Genomic DNA, 23,495 nt, shown 5'->3' with positions numbered 1-23,495 from the left:
TGAATGTGGAACTGGCGAGTGTGTTACACTCACATCTTTGTGGCTAAAATCCTGTGACTAATATGTAAATTATTTGACAGTTTCACTCCACAGGATTATTAAATCGGGCCCAAAAGTTAAAGAATAAGTTTTAAATCATTGTGTACGCCAGTGCCAGGGTCCAAGGCCACATGAAAGCCCAAAACAGAATTCAGCTCAACTAATGTCCCCTTTATACTACCCAAATGTTTATGCATTATACATGATTTTCCCTTTGTAGTTCAGGCAATTCTGCCATGTGAAAACATAGGAAGCAAAAACAAAATATTTCACTGAAATTAATCACCCGCCACTTGGATTCAACTTGCTTGAACATCACATAAGTTCGATTGGACTGAAACCTGAGGAATTAGGAGGCCAAGAGCACTCCCCGAACTTACCACCAGTCCCAAACAATTTGTATGTGTCATCTTGCTGAAAAAGAGATTTTCAACACTTTGTTGGCATTAATTAACTTGAGACGAGTGTGAAAAACAAGTCAAAGCTATTCAAAATGATTTTACAACGTTTACATATTGACCTTGTCCATCTCAAACCTTCTTATACAAATCACATTTTGTAGTTCCTTGTGGTTCTGATAAGCTGTAGCTTTAAGCAGCATGGACTGCCATAGGGATCTATAAGGAGGGGCTCTTGCCCAGGGCACCATTCATTCAAGAACCGCTACTGTACGATAAAAATATATCAGAAAAGTTTTAATTAGGCAGGTTATGATGATAAAAGCCCACAGAAAGGAGACCACTGTAAAAACAAAATGCCGCGGAGAGTGCTAACCCTTCTCCTGTCACTTAAGGAGGTCACAGTCAACATACCGTTGCTTTTGTTTGCTTTGTGTCCCTGTTGAAACTTTGTGTTGTAACAGAAAGACAGTGAGAATAATAGTACTGGCGCGGTGGATCAAATACTTCTGAAGCTCCAAAGCCTCAGGGAGTTGGCTGAAGATTGCTTTCTTTGATAAGGTCCTGGCAGACAACTTAGTCCTTCCCTGTGTGTAAAAGTTTAATAAACCCTCATAAACGCCTTGCTTATGACGCTTGAGAGTAGAAATTTGCATGGAAAACAGTTTAATATATTAATCATGTACTGAGTATTATTATTTCGCCCCCAGGTGGTTCATTTTTTTGTTGTTGTTGCTTTATTTTACTTCTAATTGTGAAGACTGGATACAGCATTTTTTTTTTATGTCTCTTCCGGGACCAGGCCAGCGGTTCTTCACTTTGAAGTCCGCACTTAAACCTTTAGCCCAGTTGGTGTAGAAACAGCCGGGAGGATTTCAACCGCCTGCCATGGCTTCTCGAAACACCTACCTGCGGAGACAAAAAGAGGAATAGAGGAGAACAAACAAGCAGCTTTATTTTATTTGCGACCGAATTAAACTTCTCGAATGCGAGGAATAGGACAGGGAGCGAAGCCAAGACTGCTTGTTTTGGGACCATATTTACTTCACTTTTACGTTTTCTAATCAGAGCGGCAACATGGATGGTGAGTTGTGTAGGGAAGCTGTTCCAGAGGCCCCCTCTCTCGGCCGCTTTGATGTGCTGCTCCTCAGCTTTGAAGTTGAGAAATGTGGGCTGTGTTCCTTGTTTGTGGGCGAGAAATACGGTATGATAGATAAGAAGCTTGTGTGTGTGTGTGTGTGCGCGCGGGTTTGGTAAGGAGCGAGAGGGAGCGCATGAATGTATGAATGTGTGGCTAAGATTAAAAAAAAAAAAAAACACGAATATTTGTCGGGCGGTGTTGCTTCTTCTCTTGACTGGGTTTAAAAAACAAAACAAAAACGTGTGACCGACCCCTCTTCTTCTCCACCCTCTTTCAGATTTTTGACACCCCCAGCGATCTACATAGGCGAAGAGCCTGCCTACTCTGAGGTCAGTTGTTGAATGGGACAGAGTGCGTTAAACTACCAGCGCTTTCTTGACGTGCATGTGGCGCGGCGGAGCCTCGGTATAAGTCCGCCCGTCGCTGATTTCTTCTCTTATTGGGGACTATATAACCACTCGGAGTTTTGGACTGATCTACAAATGGACTAAGAGTTCAACTTTTTTTTTCTTCACTTTTTCATGGGCTTTATTCCGATCTACTCTGCCATGGTATGTCACATTTTCTTTTTTTTGTTGTTTACATGCTGTTTGGTGCGTTACTTCGCCATCCGTTTCCACTTGTCCTTGTGGCTACGCTCTCTTAGAAGTTCCCGATCCTAACAGCTTTTGCTTAGCTTTTCCCTCCCTCCTTCTTCTTCTTCTTCTTCTTCTTCATCTTCTTCCTCAGAATCAGCTCAGTCGTTGGTAGTTCAGACACGTCTCCGGACTGTAAAAAACATGTTGTAATCACCCGCTCTGATTGATAATAATCACGCACGGTGTAGATACCTCTCCGCTCAAGTTCGTTGCGGCGCATATGGGGAGTCTGTGCGGACAAGTGGAAGTGAGTGGTCGTGTGTGATTGGGAATTAATTGGAGTTGAAGCCTGTGACACGGACTCGTTAGGAGAACACGTGTAAGCCGCTATAGTATGCGATTCTATGAAGAGAGTTACCGTGTGCGAGATGATTATTCTGCTGAAATGGTTTTGATGTGGCAGATCAATGCACGGAGAGAATGTGGGCTGCAGTTGATCTCTCATTTAGGTTATAAATAGATAAATGAAACCAGGGAGAAAAAAGGCTTTCATTTTTCCCTTTATCTGTGAACCCTTAGTTTTTTTCTTTCTTTCTTTCTTTCTTTTTCTTTCTTTTTTTTTTTGAAAGGGACTGTTTACTTGATGTCTGTCTTTTGAAGTTCAGGCAGGATCTGGCTTTGATTAGATCAATACTTTGTGTTTCAGAGTGAAGAGGAGCTGAGAAGCTCCCCCGCTGCTTTTAGAGAGTGAGCGAGGAGGATCTTTTTTTTTTTTTTTTTTTGGAGGTGGGGGGTGGGGGGAGCTTGGAAGCTGGAGCGGAGGCACCACGGCGGCACTCTCACACAGGCAGCCGGAGCCATGAGCAGGGCGCTCACGGAGCACATCAGCGGTAGCTTCCGAGAAGATGCTCCCCGTCCTCCGGTGCCGGGGGAGGAGGGAGAGGCGTCATGCTACAACCCGAGCAGATCTGGCAAAATGAGAGCCCAGAGTAAAGTTAAAGATCTCCCCGCCGACGCTGCCGCCGCCGCTGCTCTTGTCGGCTCCATGCCGCGGAGGAACGAGGATGGACTCGGGGAGCCGGAGGGCAGCGCGTCCCCGGACTCGCCGCTCGTTCGGTGGACCAAGTCTCTGCATTTCCTCCTCGGCGACCTGGACGGCGCTCACCTGTTCAGGACCTTCTTGGAGCGGGAGCGCTGCGTCGACGCGCTGGACTTCTGGTTCGCCTGCAACGGCTTCCGGCAGATGGACTTAAAGGATACCAAAACGCTGCGAGTTGCCAAAGTTATCTTCAAGCGGTACATCGAGAACAACAGCGTGGTGGCGAAGCAGCTGAAACCGGCCACCAAGACCTTCATAAGGGATAGTATCAAGAAGCAGCAGATAGACTCGGCCATGTTCGACCAGGCGCAGACGGAGGTCCAGTCCCACATGGAGGAGAACGCGTACCAGATGTTCCTGACCTCTGACATATACCTCGAATACGTGCGCACTGGCTGCGAGAACGCCGCCTACATGAACCACGGCGGGCTGGGCAGCCTCAAGTTGATGTGCGGATATCTCCCTCCTCTCATGGAGGAAGAGGAGTGGAGTTGCAGTGACCTGAAGGCGAAAGCTTTGGGGTCTGTGGTGGGACTGTCTGCGAAGAACCTGAGGGCTACTGCTACTATCCGAACAGCAGCTGAAGTGCTGGAGAAGACCTACAGGTAACCTTTGCATTCCTGCTCACCTTTCACAAACTAGAAAAGTGTCCAGAAGGATCCCGGTTTATGGCTCCAAACATATGCAACCTTTATCAGAATTTTATTCAGCTTAAAAGTACTCAAAGTAGCTGCTGGTTGGTGTGTTTTAAAGACTAGAAATGATGGGAATTATTAGTCCTGATGTATCTGACCTGCCTTTAACCGATCAGAGCAGCGCAGGAGAAAATTGGCTGATTCTGATCCGTGGACGACAGATTGGTGCATTTTTAGTTATTTCACAAATGATTGAGGGGAGAGAGTTAAAGCCACATGATCAAAGGGTCTCAGAGGAACATGCCTGTATATTTGTGCCCTCCTGCCTTGCAGTTAGTCAAGAGGTTGGAGGGGTGGAGGGGGCGGGGACGGGTACAGAACATCAATGCATCTGAGCGTTCCTTTTAAGTAAATGGTGTCTTGCAGGCAGCCCTCTGCTGGTTTGCTCAAGTTTCCTGTGCTTTGAAACCGTTCCTCCGGAGCAGGAATGAATTCAGACACCAAAACCTCATGACTGTTACAGCTACATCAAGCAGTGCGATGATAGTTTTTTATTTATATATATATATATAATTTGCCCTCTCCGAGCCTTAATAAATTTTGTTTACTGCCACAGAATCTACTTAATGTCTGGAAATTCAAACACAGAGTTTAAGGGAAAAAAAGAGCAAAAGAACCCTAACTTTTGCAGATATCGCTCTTTTGGTCTGAGATGAAAGGAGAGCTGTGTGGAAAGCATTTGCGTTTTATCTTAAGAAGTCATCCCACACATTGTCCAACAGCTGCAATCTTTTCAGGCCAAGAAGATTTTTCCATATCTTGGATTGGGTGCACGAGGCTTCATCAAAGGAAATTCAAGAACTTGTTTCTTTCTTATTCAACCAAACAAATCTGTCTTATCTGAAGGCAGTCACTGCTTTATACTCTTGTTTGGCTAGAAAACGCCAAGTTTGTAGATCATTTGTACCCTTCATGTCAAATGGGTTTGTTACTGGTAAAAAGGTATGCTGACGTTTTGAAAAGTCTACCTTTAGTTTGAGATACCTCAGTGTTGGGGAGGCTGAAGTTTTAGCCGACTGAATAAAGCATAGAGTAGTGCAGTGCTGCCCTTTCCCCACCTGTTGCTGGTTAAAGGAAGGCTTCCTATTTTTATAGTACTTCAACAAACGACCACGTCAGGTGCTTTAAAGTATTTAACAGGCTCTTTGGTATGAAAATGGCCGTAGCTAATTCCTAGTGATGGTAGAAATATGTTTCTAGAAGGACTTCAGAAAAAGTTTTAATCTAAATTTGTAGGTATAGCCAGATTTTAAACAAGTAACAGCTTTAAAACTGCTGGAATTTTCTCTGTGAACCGTTTCTAAGATTTAATGAGATGAATGAATGAATTACTTAGCGCTATGTCTCAACAAACTGTTGCTGCACACTGCTTGTCAGCTGGTGAACAGCTCCTACATCTTTTTTTCTAGAAAGAACCAGTTTGGAAACGTGAAGCCGTTGGAAAAAAAGCAGTCAGATCATGTTGTACATTTTTGTTTTGAAACTCTAAAACCGTGATGTTGTTATGCATTTTTTAAAATTTTACTCAAGGTTATCACACCGTGGGAATCCCTCACTGGCACATACACAGTGGAAAAGTATTTAAAAAAATGTAGTGTAATAATGGTGTTTGAGTGTAATAACTCGACTCCAGTTTGTCCCCTGAGAGTTCTTTGCCCTTCATGGGAGCAGATGTGAGATAACAACAGTTGCTCATTTGCTTGGAAGTGGCCATGTGGAGAGCGGGGGAACCAATAAGTGCAGGGTTTGTTGACATGTGGGCATATCCTGCTTTCCTGGTGTGATCTCCTGTGTTCTTGTTTTTCCTCTTTAAAAAGAATAGCGGGAGGGAGAGAGAGAGAGACCATCCTTTTACCCTTTCGTCCCCCTTCCCCACTGCCCCTCACCATCTCTGTGGGTCAACCAATTTCCATCTCAAACATGTGGAACTAATTTTGCCACTGCACAGACTCCTCTCGTCACTTTTCGGGGGGACCTCCAACACTCCCAGACTCCAAAGCGGTGGAACGGCACGACAAAACATCCTCGTCTCAGTTCCGCCGCTCCGACCGCAGATCCCGCTCCGCAATGGATTTATGTGCGTCAGTGTTTTCCCTCCTCTTTCATTTCTGTCCTGCGCTTTTATCTCTTCTGTATGAAAGAGGGGGGAAAAAATCCGTCTGACAGAGACTAAGCATGCTTTGGAAGGAGACAGAAAGACAAGAGGAGGGGAAGGGGGAGAAAACAGGAAGGGTGGGGGGGGGGTCATGAAAGAAAGAAAAGAAAGATGGGGAGTTGGGGAGGGGGGTGTGCAGAGAGCCCAGCTGTGCTAAATACCTGACTCTTTGCGTGGACCCTCCAAAGGTCAGATTTGTGCTTGGGGCCTACGGCTTTAGTCATGCTGGGGTTCTCCTCAGCTCTCCCGGCAGAAGGCATTCTCATAAAGAAAGGGGCCCTCCTTCCCCCTTTTTCCCTCTCTCCTTCTCACTCCCTCTCTAAAGCTCAAGTTCCCCCTTCCTCTCCTTCCCTGTCCACCCCTTCACTCCTGGAGCAGGAATGCAACACAGCAGGATAGAGAGCAAAGAGACAGAGAGACTTTAGAAAGGAAGGCATGGAAGAGGTGGCAAGGCGGGCAAACTGGCTGAGAGAGATGGAGGAGTAAATTTGTCAGGAAGGTGAAAGTGGGAGAGATCAGGAGTCTGGGCCCAACAACAGGCTGCAGTCCTTACATGTTAGAGAGGAAGAACATGAAAGTAAACAGCAACCTGTAGAATAACGCTGATGCCACATTCCTCCTGGACACCTCTCACACACGCCGCTCTAATTACAGAAATCTGCAGAGGACATCAGCAAAACAAGCTCAGAGCTGTTTGACTTTACACCAACCGGAGCAGGAAAGAGCAAATAAACTGTCACCTCGCCCTTCCTTCTCTGTCTTGAAGTCTGGAGATTATGACATTTGCTTTGGTTATTTTTCATATGGATAGATATGGAGAAAAAGGAAGTGGAGGGTGAAAACATGTTTGAGTTTCTGTTATCTAGAGCTCTGGTTTCCAAACTGTTCAGCTTTTGACCCACCTAAGAACAGCGGAAGAGACATCTGATCCCCAATAATAGAATATACAAACTGTGTCAATTAAACAGGACTACAGTGACACCTGAAACACCAATAGCAGCCAACATAGTTACTCTTGTCTACTTGAAAATAACATTCTTATGATACATTTTTATTCTTCTCGCACTTCGTTTTGTTCAGTTTAATTTCTAAAGAGGTTTCCTACACTTGCTAATTTTTTACTCCAACTTTGGGAAGCAGTGGTCTAGAAGAAACATCTAAGGAAAAATTGCATTTTACATTGACTTAAATATAAATAAAAAAGTTTTTATTTGATTTACCACAACATTAACTTTTTTCATAAAAGCAAAGCATGTAAGCAAAGGTCCAAGATTCATCTAAAGGATTTAAATTTACCTTAGGAAACCCAGTCTAGATTAGAATTAAATTTAGGTGTGTTACACTTTTATCTAGAGCTGATTTGACTTAGTCTGTAGGCCAAAAAAAGAAAAAATTCACTTAAAACGCAGCCAACTTGAGAATTGTGCTCCATCATTTGTGGAACATCCAGAAAATAAAACCAAACTAGGTAAATGTGTTTCACTCATATTTCTCAAATGTTATAAAAATAGATAGAGATCAAGCGTTTATTTCCTGAAATCAATTTCCTCTTTGTTTTCTTTGAGGTCTGACTTTCCGATCCCAATTTTCACTGGTCCTCGTCTTTTTTTCTTCTCTTGGGCACTATTGCACAAAAAGAGAAACAAAATGTTACACCTGTTCTTTGATTTTGATAGTAGTAAATTATATTCTAGTCGATGGTTTTACTGACCAAAACCTGGTTGGAGTTTTTGGTTTTATTGTATTTAATAAGTAATAAAGAAATTCTCAGCCCTCGACTCATCAGTCATCTTTCTGCGCTGATCAAGGGAAAGAGAGATCCAATTTCTTGCCGATTTATTGGTGAATCGGTAAAAATGGTGTGTGGAATTTTGAAGAGAAAAATCTGTTGAGACCCTTTACACCCACATTTTATTAGAAACCCACGTTAAAAACACATCTTTGGATCTCTCTCAGGTCCCATCGACGAGGAGACCCCGCCAGCCCGTACTTCATCAACTCCGGCTACATTTTCGCCCCCGCCACCAGTGCCAACGACAGCGAGATCTCAAGCGACGCAGCGACAGACGACTCTCTGTCGATGACTGACAGTAGTGTGTAAGTGTTGAGCTTTTATGCAGGTCCTAAAATGATGAAACTGCAGCGTTTTCAGGAGGCTCATTTCCATGCAGCCGATCACAGCCAAAGCTCTGTGCAATTTATTATTTCCATCGTATCTGAATGAGCCCTGGCCAGAAGTCAGTCAACACCTTTCCAGGAAAAAGTCCAGGGGTGTAAAGAAAAATATTTGGCCTTGTAATCCAACAGATTTAGCTTTTCCTTGGGGCCAGGGGACTGCGTTGCCGAAGAATAATGGTGTGTAATGTATTTTAATTATCCTCTGTGATTGACTCCAGGTAATTCTATTAATGTGCAGTTGTTACTATGGCCTCAGGGGAGATAACTCTGGGAAAGTCATTACGTCTGAAGGCCTTTTGAAGTTTATTCTGATGTGTTGCAGGCTGGAACAAGGGAAAAAAAGACATCTTGATGTGGGTGGGGGCGTTGCCTCATTTCCTCAATGTTGATATGTATTCATCCCACCCACCCTTCTGCCACCAGACTTTTTTCTTCTATTTTTTTCATATTATCTAATCGCTTTTCCCTTTTGAAGACCTGCAGGAGTAAGGAGAGTAAAAAGGGGTGTGGGGGGTTGTCCATTCGGTTTCAAGACAAACTCATTGAAAAAATGTTGGCACCAAATGAAAGGCGGCTTACTCACATGGTGGGTCGGTTTCCTGCCACCGGCCTCTGCAGTGTGCTGAGATCATGTGTCTGCGAGGCTTTCACGGGGGCTACTCATTTCTAGGCCGCGGGGCAAGACGTAAGGAACCCCCGCCCCCTTCTCCTCCTTTTCCCCGCCTGGCCGGTCTAGTTTACCCATGCAGCTTCTCTCCTCCATCTTCCAGAGTTGTAAGCAAGAGTGGCGAGGGTCCCAAGTGCAAGGGAGTGAGAAAATAAAGTGCACGGAGTATAAAGGGCTTAACCGAATCGCTTTCAGCCTATTGTTAGGTGAGGGGAGCTTAGCAGGATAAGAGGGTGGCTAGCTGCTTTGAAAATGACTTGCACCGCTGAATAGGAGATCCCCATAAAAGTGAGGGCCATGAAACCATTCTCTTGCTGTCCAGTCACATGGCCTGGGATATTTTGATAAATAGTGAAGTCGGTCAGGGAGGAGTTGATAAGCTTTGTTTGCTGTTAACTTTTTAGTTCAGGTTGGGTTTCCCATAGCTACTTCCTGTTCCTTCAGGGCTTACGGCTTGTTGTCTCAGGTTGTAGTTTGGGAAGCATTGAATTTGAGCTAGAAGAATCAACATAGGTCACATTGCCAACCTTGTGTCCATGATCAAATCTCTCTGATATCAAATGTGATAAAGTTCCTCAGATGAAACAAATGAGCTAACTGCTGAACAGCATCACTTGTCAAAGTCGTATTCTTTAGCACATCCTTCCCTCCTTTTCATTCCAGAGGACAGCTTGATTAGCAGTTAAAAGACGGTCAGCAAATTTGAATCTTAATTTCCCAGAAAAAGAACAAAAAGAGATGGATTTTAGAAAGAGGAGAAAGGGTGGTGGTGGTAGTGATGGTGGAAGGGTGGGATTTTTTTTTTTCTCTTTTTGCTTATATCTTATTTATGGATTTACTTGGACGCTGGGGAATGCTGCTGCACCAACTTCAAACATTACCTTATCTTACAAACCAGCCTTTTGATGTTGCCGAGATCAGAGGCTCGCTGCGGAGCGCTTGCCAAACGAAGATGGCAGCGGGTGCATATGTGCATGAGTGTGAGATTTCAAAGAGGCAGCAGAAAAAAAGTAGCGATTGGGCTAGGTCAGACACTTCTGAGCGGCCAAAGCGGCCGCAATAATTGGCCGAGAGTAAGTGGCAGCTGACTGGAGGAAGCCGGCAGACAGAACTGGAGGATTAGATTCCCAGAATAAATTCTTAATTGTCCAGAGAGTTTTAGTGTTGCTTGCTAAACATCTCTATTTCATCTAGCTAGACGAACAGCTATAGCTGTAAAGCAAAAAGAACCTGAGTACCATTTGGCATGCTGCTTTAGTCTTTTGTAGCTTCAAACTAACCAGATACTGAAAGCTGCATTTTTTCCCCCTCAGTTTGAATAACAGAGTAGATCAATCAGAAAGGCTGTCTTTAGCTCATATTTTCTTTTATGTTTTGTTCTGTGTTTCTGTATTTATCTTGACTTTTAAGAGCTGCCTGAGCGTTTGGTTGTATTAATGTCTGAGATGCACTGAAAAGTCCTCTGCTGAACTAAATGCATACATTTTGATGAGGTCCTGTCCATTGGCCAATCTGAAACTCGAAAATGTGAATATTTTCATAATATTTTCAGTTAATGCAGTGGTTCCCAAAGATTTCCTCCTGCCCCCCCACCCTTCCAGTGGTTCCCAAAGATTTTCTGGGCCCCCCTATGGATTACAATAAAATCCCCCCGAAAAAGAAAATCAACTGGGCACACACATCGTTCAACCAGGCATAAACCTATACACACAGTTTGTTTTCAAACTCCACTGAAGTTTATTTCACACTTCAGGTTGCAACAAAACACACTACAAACCATCTCTACAGTGAAACACTTTTGTGTAGCTGTTTGTTTTTCTTTTCATTCATCCATACTGCTTCCCGCACCCCCCCTAGGGGTCACGCCCCACACTTTTGGAACCACTGAGTTAATGCCCCATACACAAGCGATACCAGGTTATGCTAACTACAACACTCTTTGTTGAGGAAGCTGTTACTGAGTGAAGACTCAGTTATTATTTTCCGTATCAGTGAGGTATTAAATGAAAGTAAAGACTGAGATTTAGTAAGCTATTTTAAATCAAACCATATTCTCTCCATGTAGAAACATCCCTGTCATTCATTCAGGCTGTGAGAGAGCAGGCCAAGAGCAGCAGGTTACTAAATCAGAATGCAGTAAGCTGGACAGCAAAGTTGTAATGAAACTTGTTTGAGATGGAGCTTTTGAAAACCCCAGCATAAAGATAAGGGTCTGAATCCTGAAGCGAATATGGAGACTGGCATTTTACTAATGCTAGCTATGCTAACAACACCAACCATGTTAATCATGCATAAAGGATACTAAAGAGTTGAAAATTTAAACTCTGCACTAAGTATTCATAGATAGGAAAGTCTGGGATGATAATGATATCTGGCATAAATATTACTATTATTGCCAATAGCTGGCAATAATCTCTGCTTTCAGTTCTACACCCCAGTCTTTCGCTGCATTACTTTCACTGTTAGCGACGGGACAAATACCACATGGTACCCCATCCCAAAAACACGAACAGCAACATTATGAAAGTAAACATTGGTTGTTGTTATGTATTCTTTAATGGTGCTTTAAATGAGTTTAAAAGAAAAAAAAAACATTAGCAGAGCTATTTTGATACAGTGATCAGCATATTTCAAAAATAAATTGGTTATTATTGGATTTTAGTTACTTTTTACAACATTAAATGGTTTGTATCTTTTGCTTTTATTGCAGAGATGGAATCCCTCCTTACAAGATGTGCAGCAAGAAGCAGCTGCAGCGAGAGATGCATCGTAACATTAAGATCAATGGCCAAGTTACGTTACCCCACTTTCCTGTAAGTTCGTCTTTGTTAGAATCTACATTCTGAGTTTCAGTTTCTTTTCAGAGTATGACAAATTCAATTCCTTGTATATTTCCAAAAAATCCTTAAAATAAATATCTTTGCATACTTCTAATGTCTAAATGTCTCTGTTATATTTCTATCTCAGTTGCTTCTGTGGCTATTATAATAGAAATAGTTGAAATCTTTCTGTCTCCTTAACTATATGCCAACAATCGCCATGATATCAGATTACAGACCAGGAATTCCTCAAGATTGTGTATTTGGTTTAATTTCTTTTTTTTGTGTGTGAACCAGACAGTGTAGGTTGGTTGATTTGAGATATTTTCTGACCTGCTGAACTTGCTGCAATATGGTTTAAAGAACTGGGTGAAAACAGGTTGACAGATAAGAAAGGAGGAAAGTAAACACACATTTTTTTTGTTTCCATATCCAAACACAGGTATGTTTGTGGAGGAAATGTGTTTGTGTGTGTGTGTTTGTGCATGCAATTTTTTTTGTTTTTCCCAGTTTTCTCTCAGTCTATCCTTCTCTCTCTCTCTGTTTCCTTCTTTTCCACTTGCTCTTCTTTAATGTCTCCCTCCTGATTTGGAGATGGCTCTGTCTCCCATGATGCACCAGCCCCAGGCAGCGGGGGCCCCGTGCAGGGCTGGCGCTCCTTTGCCAGCAGCTCTGCTTTCCTTTTTTCTTCTTCCCTTTATCGTGCCTACAAAGAGATGAGAGAAACAACAAAAAAAAGTCAAAATCAAGAAAGCCAGTGTGCCAAATAACAAAAAAATAGTATGAAATGGAGAAAGAGAAGCCAGCGCATATAGTTAAAGAAAAAGGAGGATAATGTGACTAGAGTACCTCTGAGCTGCCCTGCATGCAGCCTGGAAATAAATTACTACTTTCCTTCAGATCTTCCCAGTATTTGACTCCTCTGTCTTCTTACTCTCTCTCCTCCCATCTTTGCCACCAATGCCACTCCACAAACACACACATCTCAATCTTCTTCCTCTCCCTTCATGCTGTTAATTTTGTCACCCCCCCCCTTACACACACGCACACTCGCTCTCTTCTCCGTCGATATCTGGCTTTTATTCGGAGATTTAAAGCCGCGTGTCCCTCCCACCCCTAGTGTGCGTTTGATGTTTGACAAGGGCCCTTTGAAGTGTGCTGACTTCAGAGGCTGCCTTGCTGATGGTTTGGTCGGGCTACAGAGGGTACAGGCAGGGGGCCTCCCCTCCGAGCGAGACCAACTGCTACCCCGCTACTGCTACCCCCGTCTTTTCCCCTCACCCTGCAGCTTGGCACTGCCAAGGGCACTGGGCATGAGAAGATCTGGGACGGGATGGGCAGCAAGAAAGGTTCAGGTTAGCTTGAGGGCAAGGGCGTTTGTATTAGGTCCCTTTTTTGGGAAAAGTAACAGGCTTTTTGGAACGAGATAGGATTAGGGCAAGGGCAATGGAATAATGCACCATATTGCATCCATCTGAAACACCAAGTAGTCACACTTGCACACTTGTTAAAGTGTCCCTCCCCTCCCTGTGTTGATTACCCCGCAGAGGACACACCGGCTGCCTAAGGAGATGACCCCAGTCGAGCCCTCAGCTTTTGCTGCCCAGCTCATTGCCAAACTGGAGAAGCTGAAGCGTGAGCAGGACACGATGAGCTCTCTGGAGGAGAGGCTGCAGCAAATTCAGGAGGTGAGCATTTACAAATACAGAGCTTTTTCAGAAGTGTTATCTTTTCACACATTTTAGTTTAGTGATCTTTATGTGACAAACCAGCACAAAATCTACTTTAGAATCACATATGTTGCTTCCAAATTTCATATATATAGAGAAAGGTTTGCCCATTCTTATTTGAAAAATACAGCTAAGGTCAGTGAGGCTGGTTGCATAGAGTTTGCAAATGTCCATTTTTCAAGTATGTTCACAGATTATCAATTAGATTTAGGTCTGGACTTTGACTGGGCCATTCTAACAAATGCATTTAAGCCACATTTCTGCCACCTCCGTGTTTTTCAGTGGGTTGCTGTGCTCAACGTATTTCTCTACCACACAGTGTTTCATATGTTTGTCAAAAAGTTAAACTATAGCCTCATCTGACCAGAACACATCCTTCCACATGCAAACTGTATCCTGTGAAACAACAAAAATGTGGAACGTTTAAGGAGTGTGAATATTTCTGCCAGGCGCTATGCCTCCTCAAAAATAGTCTTAACATCTACTTAAAGCATGCCTCCCACTTTGTAAATTCCAACTTGGATCCAATTAATTTCAGGCAGCAGTTCTAAACTTCAGTACAAATGCCTTTACGCCAGCTTTAGCATGACGAAGAACAGGGTATGCGCCATGGGATTGCAAAGTTTGTCTGGATTTAGCTGCTTCTTCACTTTTCCTTTGTGTTCTCTCCTATTTCATTTGGAAGGAGGAACTTTCAAACTTATGTTTCTAGACACACTTTAAGTGCCTTCAAATAGCACTTAGTTACTCTCCAGTGGCACATTTGCTGAATATGTGTAGTGCCAGTTTCTTTGTGAAGCACAGGCAGATTCTGCATTATAGATGAAGCGCACCCAAAGCCTGTTAGGGAAGATAACAGTGCAGCAAAGGAAAAAACTCACATCAAGTTATTCAGGCATTTGCTCTCTCTGACTTCACAGGACGACTGAGAGAAGTCGATGGGAAGCTGACAGAGAAGTTCCTCAACAATATGTGATTATTGTTTTGTTAATCGCTGTTTCTTTTTGGGTTGCAGGAGGACGAAAGGGAGGAAAGCAACGACCTGAGCAGCAGCAGCTCCCTTCATCACCCCCTGCTGCCATCCGCAAGCCAATGTGAGGAAGACCCCCAGGCCATCTTAGACGAGCACCTTTCCCGTGTCCTGAAGACGCCCGGCTGCCAGTCGCCTGGCGTCGTCCGGCACTCGCCACGTTCCCGCTCCCCGGATCAGACCGGCGTTCTGGTGTCCTCTGGCCATGCGACTCTTTTTGGTGCTTATCAAGGGTCCGCTAAGGTTCTGATGACAGGCAGGCAGTCCACGAAGCACATCCACCACCACTACATCCACCATCACCATGCTGGGCCCAAAACTAAGGAGCAGATTGAGACCGAAGCGGCTCAGCACGTGCAGTGCCTCTGCCCTCAAGGGGGCGCCAATTACTCCGACTTCACACCTGCGTGAGTGCAGCATCCTAGCTACCCCTCCTATCTATCATTGTGTTTTGCTGTTTAAAATATCTAATGGCTCCATGTTTAATGCTTCAGTCGCTGCAGCACTTTGTCCAGACGACCAGTGAAGGCCTCCGATGAGGGTGTGTCTTCACCATGCCTTCCCATGGTTTCCACCGACCGCTCTCAGAATGTTTGGCAGTGGATCCTGGAGAGCGAGAGGCAGGGCAAGCACAAGCCCCACAGGCAAGGGTCGCAACACCACCTGTACGGCCAACAGGTCTGAATCACGTCCTGTACTGACCCGCATTTTCCGCAATCAATTCAACAGCACTCAAGGCCTAAAGAAGTCCAGTCCTCTCGATTCCAAGATCCTGCCTGCTAGGACCAACACCTGGGGTGGAGCTGGCACCTGCAACGGGAGTCACCTCCGTGGCCATCACCCGGGCCATCCTTTCATCCAGGATCCTGCTATGCCACCCTTACCCCCTCCCAACACCCTGGCACAGCTTGAGGAGGCTTGTCGCAGACTGGAAGAGGTTTCCAAGCCACCAAAGCAGAGGTAGTATGCTTACGCATGAAGAAAATATTCCTTTCAAGCTACAGTATGTAACTTTTATTAAAACATGTTTTTTACATGTTTCTTAAAATTATCAAAATTATCGCTATGTTGTGACAGTATAACAAGATAATCTGTGAAACTCGAGCTCCCAGTACTAACTGCAGAAATACACCACTCAGTCAGAAACAACCAAATAAGCCAGGAGGAGGGTTTTAGCAGTGTCAATCACTCTTGTGTATGTGCTGCTCATATCCTCCCCCTTTCTCTTTGCTTCACTGTAGCTGGTTAACCACCACATAGCCTGCCACAAATACTAAGGATAGTTAGCATGGCCACTGATAACTACGGATAAACATTTTTCCTGGAACAGTAAGTTGTTTCTTCACCGTTAGCACATTTAGCAGCATGTTCACAAGCGTGATTGACAGTTGTCTCTGATCCTCTTGTCTCTGATTGGTTGTTTCTAACCGGGAGCGGTGCATTGTGTAGACCCCAATAGTAGCACTGGGAGGAACTGGTGGTGGTTGATTTTTTATTTATTAATTTTTCTTCACAGATTATCCATGTCATACTATATTATCACGACATGGTGAAATTTTTAACAAATATCGGCAAAACATATTTTTTATAATAGTTACGTACTGCAGCTTTAACATCCTATTGATTGTACCCAAACTGATTGATGGGTTAGGCTCTAATATCGGGTCTCTCTAACAGGCATTCAACAGCGTCTAGCAGCCTTCAGAGAGACAGGAGCCATCCACCTGCTGGAACCGGTGCAGGCTCCTCTCAAACCAACCCTGAAGAGTACGCATTCCTTAGCCCTGATTAATCCCAGCTCTGTTTCTTTACTTTGATTTAGTTGGTTGCTCTTTACTTTTTGCACACTTGCTTTCTAATTTCCCAAATTATATCCGATTAGATTCATATTTGAGATTTGATTTTTGGTGAAGAAACGTGGACTTCTCTGTTTCCTCCCAGGTGTTCTCACGTCTTTCATGTAATGAGCAGTTGCCCTCTCTTGTTTTGCTGTTTTAGTCATTCAACATTAATCCTGCTTAAGTACAACATCCATAAGCCTCACCATTTTCCCAAAGACACATGCACCACCAGAACCCAAAAGAATAACTTTTAAGTAGGTATCTAAAAGCTGATTTTATTTTGTATTTTCAGGTCTAAGGAGCTGGTGGTAACATACTTTTTCTGTGGCGAGGAAATTCCTTATCGCAGCATGATGAAGACCCACTGCCTCACCCTGGGTCACTTCAAAGAACAGCTCAGCAAGAAAGGCAACTACCGGTAAATATGCTGCTGCGACGCTACAAATAAAACTACAAACGACTTTGGACTGATCCGAAATTTGTGTTTGACTTACAATATCAAGCTTTCACTTGCTGGCACATATTTACGCTGATTCTGATTTTTCTTAATAGCTGTCTTTATCAGCATTTAAAATATGTTGTATGTCTTCATGTTGGGAGATGTTTTCCTTTTTATATTAGGAGTACATGATGTCATGAGTGTGAAATCACTGTAAACGAGGTTGAAACAAGCAAATTCATTTGAAGATGATATTTTTATTTTATTTTCAAATTATAGGAAATTTAAATGGGAATAATTAGGTACTTATCACCTAATTATACTTGACTTGAATTTTCAAAAAGATGATGGAGCAACTTCTCTGCACTTATTTTAGCTGCACTGTTATCTGCAGCAAGTCTTGCTCTCTCTCACTCTCTCACAGCCTGAAGGAAATGACATGACATAAATATATGTTCCTACCAAATATCTTCTTACACCTCTGAGCATCTCATTCCTTCTTTTTTGACCCCTGGCCACCTGCTTAACGAATAAATATGTAGCATTAAGGTTAACTTTAACTGTAGTGTTTTCACCACCAACTGCTTAAACGGTGCATTCACGGATTGAGAAAAGAGCCGACAAGACTGAAAACCATCCAACATCTGCTCCTTGGTGCCGATTTTTGGTGCATCTCTTAACACTGAATTATGATTAATGACACCTGTTGAGACGGGACAAGAATCACAGCAGATGGACTTAAAAAACTCCCCATTGAGTTTTTTTTTTATTTTATGTTTTTTTATACTGCTCTTGTTTGTATGTGTGAAGCACTGGAGCCTGAAAGCTGACAAAGAAACTAAGCCGGGCTCATCCACTGTACTTAGAGCTTTTTCAGAAAGAGGGGGAGAGAAAAAGGGGATCTGGAGTGAATTTTTCTCACATCTGGTCCTGATTTACATGCTAAGGCAGCCTTAATAAATACGGCTTTGAAGCTAAGGTTATTTTATTTTGTGTGCAAAGACCATCGCAGTGCCTTCAAATTCCTCCGCCAGACGATTGCACCAGACATTGAAATCGAACGCTGCGCTAAGCACCTTGTTCTGGTGAAGGTATTGGGCACGGCGATAAAGCCGCCACTGTCGGTGTCACACGGCAAAGCCAAACTCCCAACATCAGGACATTCATAAGTGACTTCAGCTATAAGTACCAACAAGTGCTGAAGATCAGCCGCTGAAGCTACTGAAATACCTGTTTCAGGGGACGACTCTGTGGTATTTCAGCAAGTGAAGCCTCTGCAGTCACATCTGTTTGTTAGGCAAGAGCAGAGGAGAAGGCTCGCAAACAAGCCAGCGCTCCCCCAGCTATCCCATAACTCTTCAGTGAGCCTGTGAGAACAGGGGGTGGGGGATGAAGCGCCTGGCTTCAATGGCAGCAGAATGTGTGGAGTTGGTTAATTTGGACATGGCAGCGGTTCAGCAGAGAACAGTACTCCGCAGCTCTGCCAGACAATATTGGTGCCAGATGTTGTGAGGAGAGAAAAATCCTGCCACATAAAACATGTTCCAGTGGAAAGACTCCTTCTGTCGCTGTGCCTCTGCAACAAAGTGATGACTTTGAACTATTTGTGAGCATAAAATGTAGTTTTATTTATTTATTTAAATGCAGCCAGTTAGATTAAGATGGGTAGTGTGGCTATTTTTGTGAGAAGAATAAAAGAAGAAAGATAAATAATTGAAAGCGTTTGAGTCATGCCCAGAAGAAGTTAGACAACAGATGGAACTTTTATTTTTGATTTTTTTGTTAGAAATGCAGTTTGATTACAAGCTTTTTGCTTTTTGTCACATTAATGGTAACTGCCTGTTCTGCAGCTGTGATGAAGCAAACCTCCTTCACATTCGTCTGCGATCACAATCAAAAAACTACAACGTATGTGTATATTTATGTACACCCTCCCCGTACATGTGTTGTTTGAATGACTCTAAGCTGAGCTCATAAAACACTCGGCTCCCCCTACTTTTTCTTTTTTTCTTCCGTTTTATATTCCGAATGCAGGCACACATGGACAAAATGAGGCATTTTTCCATTACAAAGCTTATCATTAAATCCCCTCCTGCTGATCTTTTTGCTGGGTTTAAAGTAGAGAGTAGAATCATTAGAAACATCAGGAGACTTCACAGCCACTGGGACTGAGCTAGCCTGGGGAGTTATCTCCGCTTGTGTGAAGAAGAAGAGCAGCGGGTTAGCGAGGTGACCCGTGACCTCAAGGAATACCGTCTGAGGGCAGAGGTCCTTCGTCCAAACTGTTGCACACATTTGCTGAACCGCTGCTGCAGATGCACCACATTTTGTGGCCTGCTTCCAGCCGCCAGTTTTTGTGCTGCTCATATTGATTTTGGCGAGTTTTGACAATTTTTTTATGACTTCTACAAGAATAAAGAACATCATGTTTTTTCTACCCTTCTATCCAAAGAGAAATTGACTATAGGGCTGTGATTTTACTTCTGACTTCAGAATTTTACATAGTCGAATGCAAAAGTCATTAGCATTATTGTATGTTATTGTAATGTTGATAATCTTCACTGCAGACTTTCAAAATGCTGCCAACATTTCAAAGTTCAGCGTGTTCTATAACAGAGGTTTAAAGAAAATGGAGCAATTTTGCTGAACTATGTTCAACTTTCCTGAAAGTCTATCTCTCTAAGATCTGAATATGATCACGCTATGCACTTTTACATGGCAAAAACATAAAATTGTACCAAGTATTTTGCCTTGTATTTAGTGCAGATATCTTAGCACACTTGAATTAGGATGAAACTAACTTAAAAGTAACTTTTCAGCAAGAAATAGGAGGCTATTTTAAGTAAATATTTCATTAATATTAATGGAAAAGTGCTAGCTCTACTGGCAGATTATTTTATATATAACGTGGGAAATAGTAAAATAATCTGTCAGTGGAACTAGCATTTTTTAAATCGACATTAATGAATTACTGACTAAAAATAAGTTCCTATATCTTGCTGAAAAGTTACTTACAAGTTAATTTTGTCTTAATTCTAGTGTACTAAGAAATTTGCATTAAATCTAGGCAAAATATATTTGGTAAGACTTTGTTTGTGGAACGTATTTGAAAAACTTCAGTACTCTGATCTCATCAGAACATTATTTTACATAGGGTTATTACATGAGAATCTCATACCGACCCCGGCCTGTCTCACTCATCCTGAAAATGCTGCGTCCACACTGAAGAGTGTTGTAAGTGTGAAATAGCATCGTTTCGATTGGAAGCTTTCCACAGTGCGTGTTTGTGTCTGAAGAATCTTGGGTTTTGAGGCAGGCAGTGGAGTGCAGTCGCAGGCAGACTCTCGGGCACCTGAAATGTCAACCTGTGTGACAGAGAGGCCCTTGATTTGACAACAAGCCCAATTAGAAGCCATGGAGACACTGGGAGGAAGGAAGGTGGTGGTGGTGGTGGCGGGGGGGAGGGGTGGCTGCCACAGAGAGAGAGAGGGTGGGGGGGAGGTGCTTAAGGACAGCCTCTCATTAACCCTTCAACTTTAATAAGTCCTGGCAAGACAGATCTGCGACGAAGAGCCAAGCGCTCGCGGACGAGCCGTTTTTAGCGGCTCGAATTATCACAGGCGGTGTTTAAACGAGAGGTTCAGCTGTGTTTGCGCAGCGGTGCGATGTGGAGTCAGGCTCTACCTTTGAAGTGTTCAGGGATGGCATTGAAGGCTATGACTAAGTTGTTTTGTACAAGATCCATTTCTGGCTCTGAGAGTGTGAGTGTTTGATTTGGACTAAAGGGAGCGTGTACATGTAAGTAGTCGTGTAGGAGCCTCAAAGCTGTTTAGAACAAGATGAAATGTATCGGTTGCCCTCCTGCTGCCGTTCTGTCAGCTATTGTTTGAGCTTAGTTTTCTTTTCTTTCCCAACACTCACCTACGCGTTTTCTAATCACAAACTTCTCTTTTTGTGTGTCTCTTTTCTTCCTTTCCCTCCTCAGGTACTACTTCAAGAAGGCGAGCGATGAGTTTGAGTGTGGAGCGGTGTTCGAGGAAGTGTGGGAAGATGCCACTGTGCTGCCCATGTACGAGGGCAAGGTCCTGGGCAAAGTGGAGAGGATGGACTGAAAAAAAAGAAAAACAATAACACAAACAACCAGTGCCCTTCCTATGCCCAACCACAAGTTAAGCTTTCCCTTAAGAACTTGAGCAACAGACTCTATGAAAAAAACAAACAAAAAAAAAACCTCTGGACTTTTTTTTTTTTTTAATATTTCTTATTGTTAAGCTAAACAGAGTTAATATATCCAGCACAAGAAACGCGATTGAAGGAAGACGAGCCAATGAAGTATGCCGAACTCAGAGGAGGAGCCGCCCCCTCCCTGACTCGCTCAACCAATCAGCCTTAGATCACACAAAGGGACAAAACTTTGAAGACCAACGCAAGAATCGGAGGCCAGGGGGGAGGAGAGACCCCGACTCCTCTTGAAGATAACCACTGAAGAAACCGTCGAGTTGCGACACGACGGCAGACTGATGGTGTCCTGTGCAGAGGGCTAAGCAGGCGCCAACAGAAACGCCCATACGTGTGCATATACATACATATATATGTATATATACACATATTTTATATATATATAGATATACATATATATCTATATATGTATATATAATCCTTTTTGTCTTGAGTTTAAAGTTTTATTTAGTATTTATTAAAATAACCCTTCCCTCTCCCATCTCTTAATCCATTGACCCCGCCCCCTTTTCCCTTCTCCAGCCAATGATGAAGCTGCTTTGAATGTTGGGAGAATACCGTAGTGATGCCGTTTCATGTTTGTCCGTTTTTATGTTCCGCAAAGGTCGTCACACTAGCCTTGTTGCCACTTTCTTCCCAAAATAACGACCGGAGCGTGGGTCCAGTCCAAAGCTTCACAAAACGGTCGATCCCAGTTTTATATGCTGCTGATAGTTTTGTTCAAAGTTGTCTCACCAGGATCTCCCAGCACTCATTGTCTCTCTCTCTTTCTCCCCTGTCCCTCCCTTTCTCCCTGCCTTTCCCTCTTTAGCGACAGAGCTCAATCTTTTTTTGTTGTGCCTTTGTTTGTAAACCAGGCATTGCACAGGGATGGGAAATAAAGGGGGGGAGGGGGCTGGATGGAGGGGTGGGCAGATTCACACAGAGAGAAGGCCTAATAAAGACAGTGTTTACAGCCCGCACACCGAAATAACTCATGCTAACAAGAATCAGTTTGAGCCACTGAGAGCGACTTCTCGACGAAGTCGGCCGACGTGTGCGGGAGGGGAAAAAAAAGAAACAAAAATTTTTTAAAAAATAAATAAAACAGCAAAAACATCGTGAAGAATTTCCGCTCCAGTATCTTTTGAATGTTGTTACAGTAACACCGAAATATAGCAGAGCTCCTGCGTATATTGTAATTATGCATTCTGAAGTATGAATACTGAAACACACACAGACACAAACACATGACTGCTGGTGTTTCTTGAGTACAGCACCTGTGCCTACATGGATGCCATACCATGTGCTACCCTGTTTCAGGGTTTTAATATATATCCCTTGGTTTTCAGAAGGGTTTTATGTTGAGAAGATATTTTTATGCTTTTAATAATGTCCTGTAATCATGTTTTTTTCTTTTTTATTTTGTTTGGGTTTCTTTTTTTACACCATGGCCTTTTTTTTGGTTGTTGTTTTTGGTTCATAATATCTAAACTGTAAATTATACATTATATACAGAGTTTCATTTAAAGATTTACATGGATCTATAATTATTGTAATTATTGAGAGATGTAGCCTTTATTAAAGTTTTATATTTTTCAAATGAAAGCAGATGTATTTATTTCATGTTTTTACAGAGTGACATCATAAGTATCCATATTTTTTCTACTTATTGATAGACCAAGACAATAATGGTGACGCTCAAAGGAAAGTTTACGTGTTTTATTTACCGAGTTAATTTTATTCCACTTTTCTGATACCAAAGTGATGTGCAATGTTGGTGCAAACAGAACTTATGAAGGATTTATTTCAGTAATAGTATTCTCCTTACCACTTGATTTATAAAGAGCAGGACGACTGACCATCTGCAGTGTCCGGCCTGAGCGGTGGATTTCTGCTGGTCCTCCACTCACCTTTGCCCTCCTGGCTGCTGCTTTGATTAATTAGTTTAACTAGGTAGCCTTGTTTTCATAGGTTTGTAGTTGTTATCAATAATTGTCACCTTTGAGCTTTTATTTAAAAAAAAAAGTCTTATTGTTGATTATTTTCCCCACTGAACAAAAGTGAAGGATAAAATCTTTTTTCTACATTCTAAGTGTGAGATTTTGCTACAGTAAAATATTTTATTTTGAGGCTTGAAACACTTCCTCACCATGGGTGCCATAACTTATGGAAGTGGCTGCAAGTTATAGTTTACTCAGAACCAAGCATGGTAAGCAATGAGCAGCACCATCGAATGAGGCAATATCACAATATCATGAACTAAAGTAAAGCAGGTCTGGAACAGTTGGAAGAGTCACCTGCTTTTTCTGCAACGTTCATGTCTTAGAAACTTCAAATCTTGTATCACACAAATGGCAATATCATGCAGAAATACTGTAGTGGTAATATTTATTTTAAAAAAAATTCTATGTGTGACGGTGGTGCAGAGGTAAAGCAAGACCCATGTATGAAGGCCTTTGTCCTGA

General features: G+C 42.9%; 1 protein-coding gene across 1 annotated transcript; it reads left to right on the top strand.

Annotated features, from left to right (window-relative positions):
* Positions 1 to 1,262: 1,262 nt before the first annotated feature.
* LOC116719801 (axin-2-like) lies at positions 1,263 to 22,115 on the top strand. Its single transcript, XM_032562504.1, has 12 exons — positions 1,263 to 1,521; positions 1,856 to 2,129; positions 2,863 to 3,860; positions 8,062 to 8,202; positions 11,661 to 11,763; positions 13,317 to 13,457; positions 14,515 to 14,936; positions 15,024 to 15,173; positions 15,259 to 15,489; positions 16,207 to 16,296; positions 16,663 to 16,788; positions 20,795 to 22,115. The coding sequence occupies exons 3-12, from the start codon at positions 3,016 to 3,018 to the stop codon at positions 20,919 to 20,921; spliced, it is 2,376 nt and encodes a 791-aa protein (XP_032418395.1). The 5' UTR covers positions 1,263 to 1,521; positions 1,856 to 2,129; positions 2,863 to 3,015; the 3' UTR covers positions 20,922 to 22,115.
* Positions 22,116 to 23,495: the final 1,380 nt, after the last annotated feature.

The sequence above is a fragment of the Xiphophorus hellerii genome, chromosome 5 (assembly GCF_003331165.1).
Source record: "Xiphophorus hellerii strain 12219 chromosome 5, Xiphophorus_hellerii-4.1, whole genome shotgun sequence".
Taxonomy (NCBI): Eukaryota; Metazoa; Chordata; class Actinopteri; order Cyprinodontiformes; family Poeciliidae; genus Xiphophorus; species Xiphophorus hellerii.
Note: the sequence above shows the minus strand (reverse complement) of the source record. Positions and strands in the feature narration are given on the sequence as shown.

Bases quoted from the DNA above. Each gene is read 5' to 3' on its own strand.
- LOC116719801 (XM_032562504.1), top strand. From the start codon at position 3,016: ATGAGCAGGGCGCTCACGGAGCACATCAGCGGTAGCTTCCGAGAAGAT. The intron at 8,203-11,660 runs GTAAGTGTTGAG...CTTTTATTGCAG, and splicing joins TCGATGACTGACAGTAGTGT to AGATGGAATCCCTCCTTACA. The intron at 14,937-15,023 runs GTGAGTGCAGCA...TTAATGCTTCAG, and splicing joins TACTCCGACTTCACACCTGC to TCGCTGCAGCACTTTGTCCA.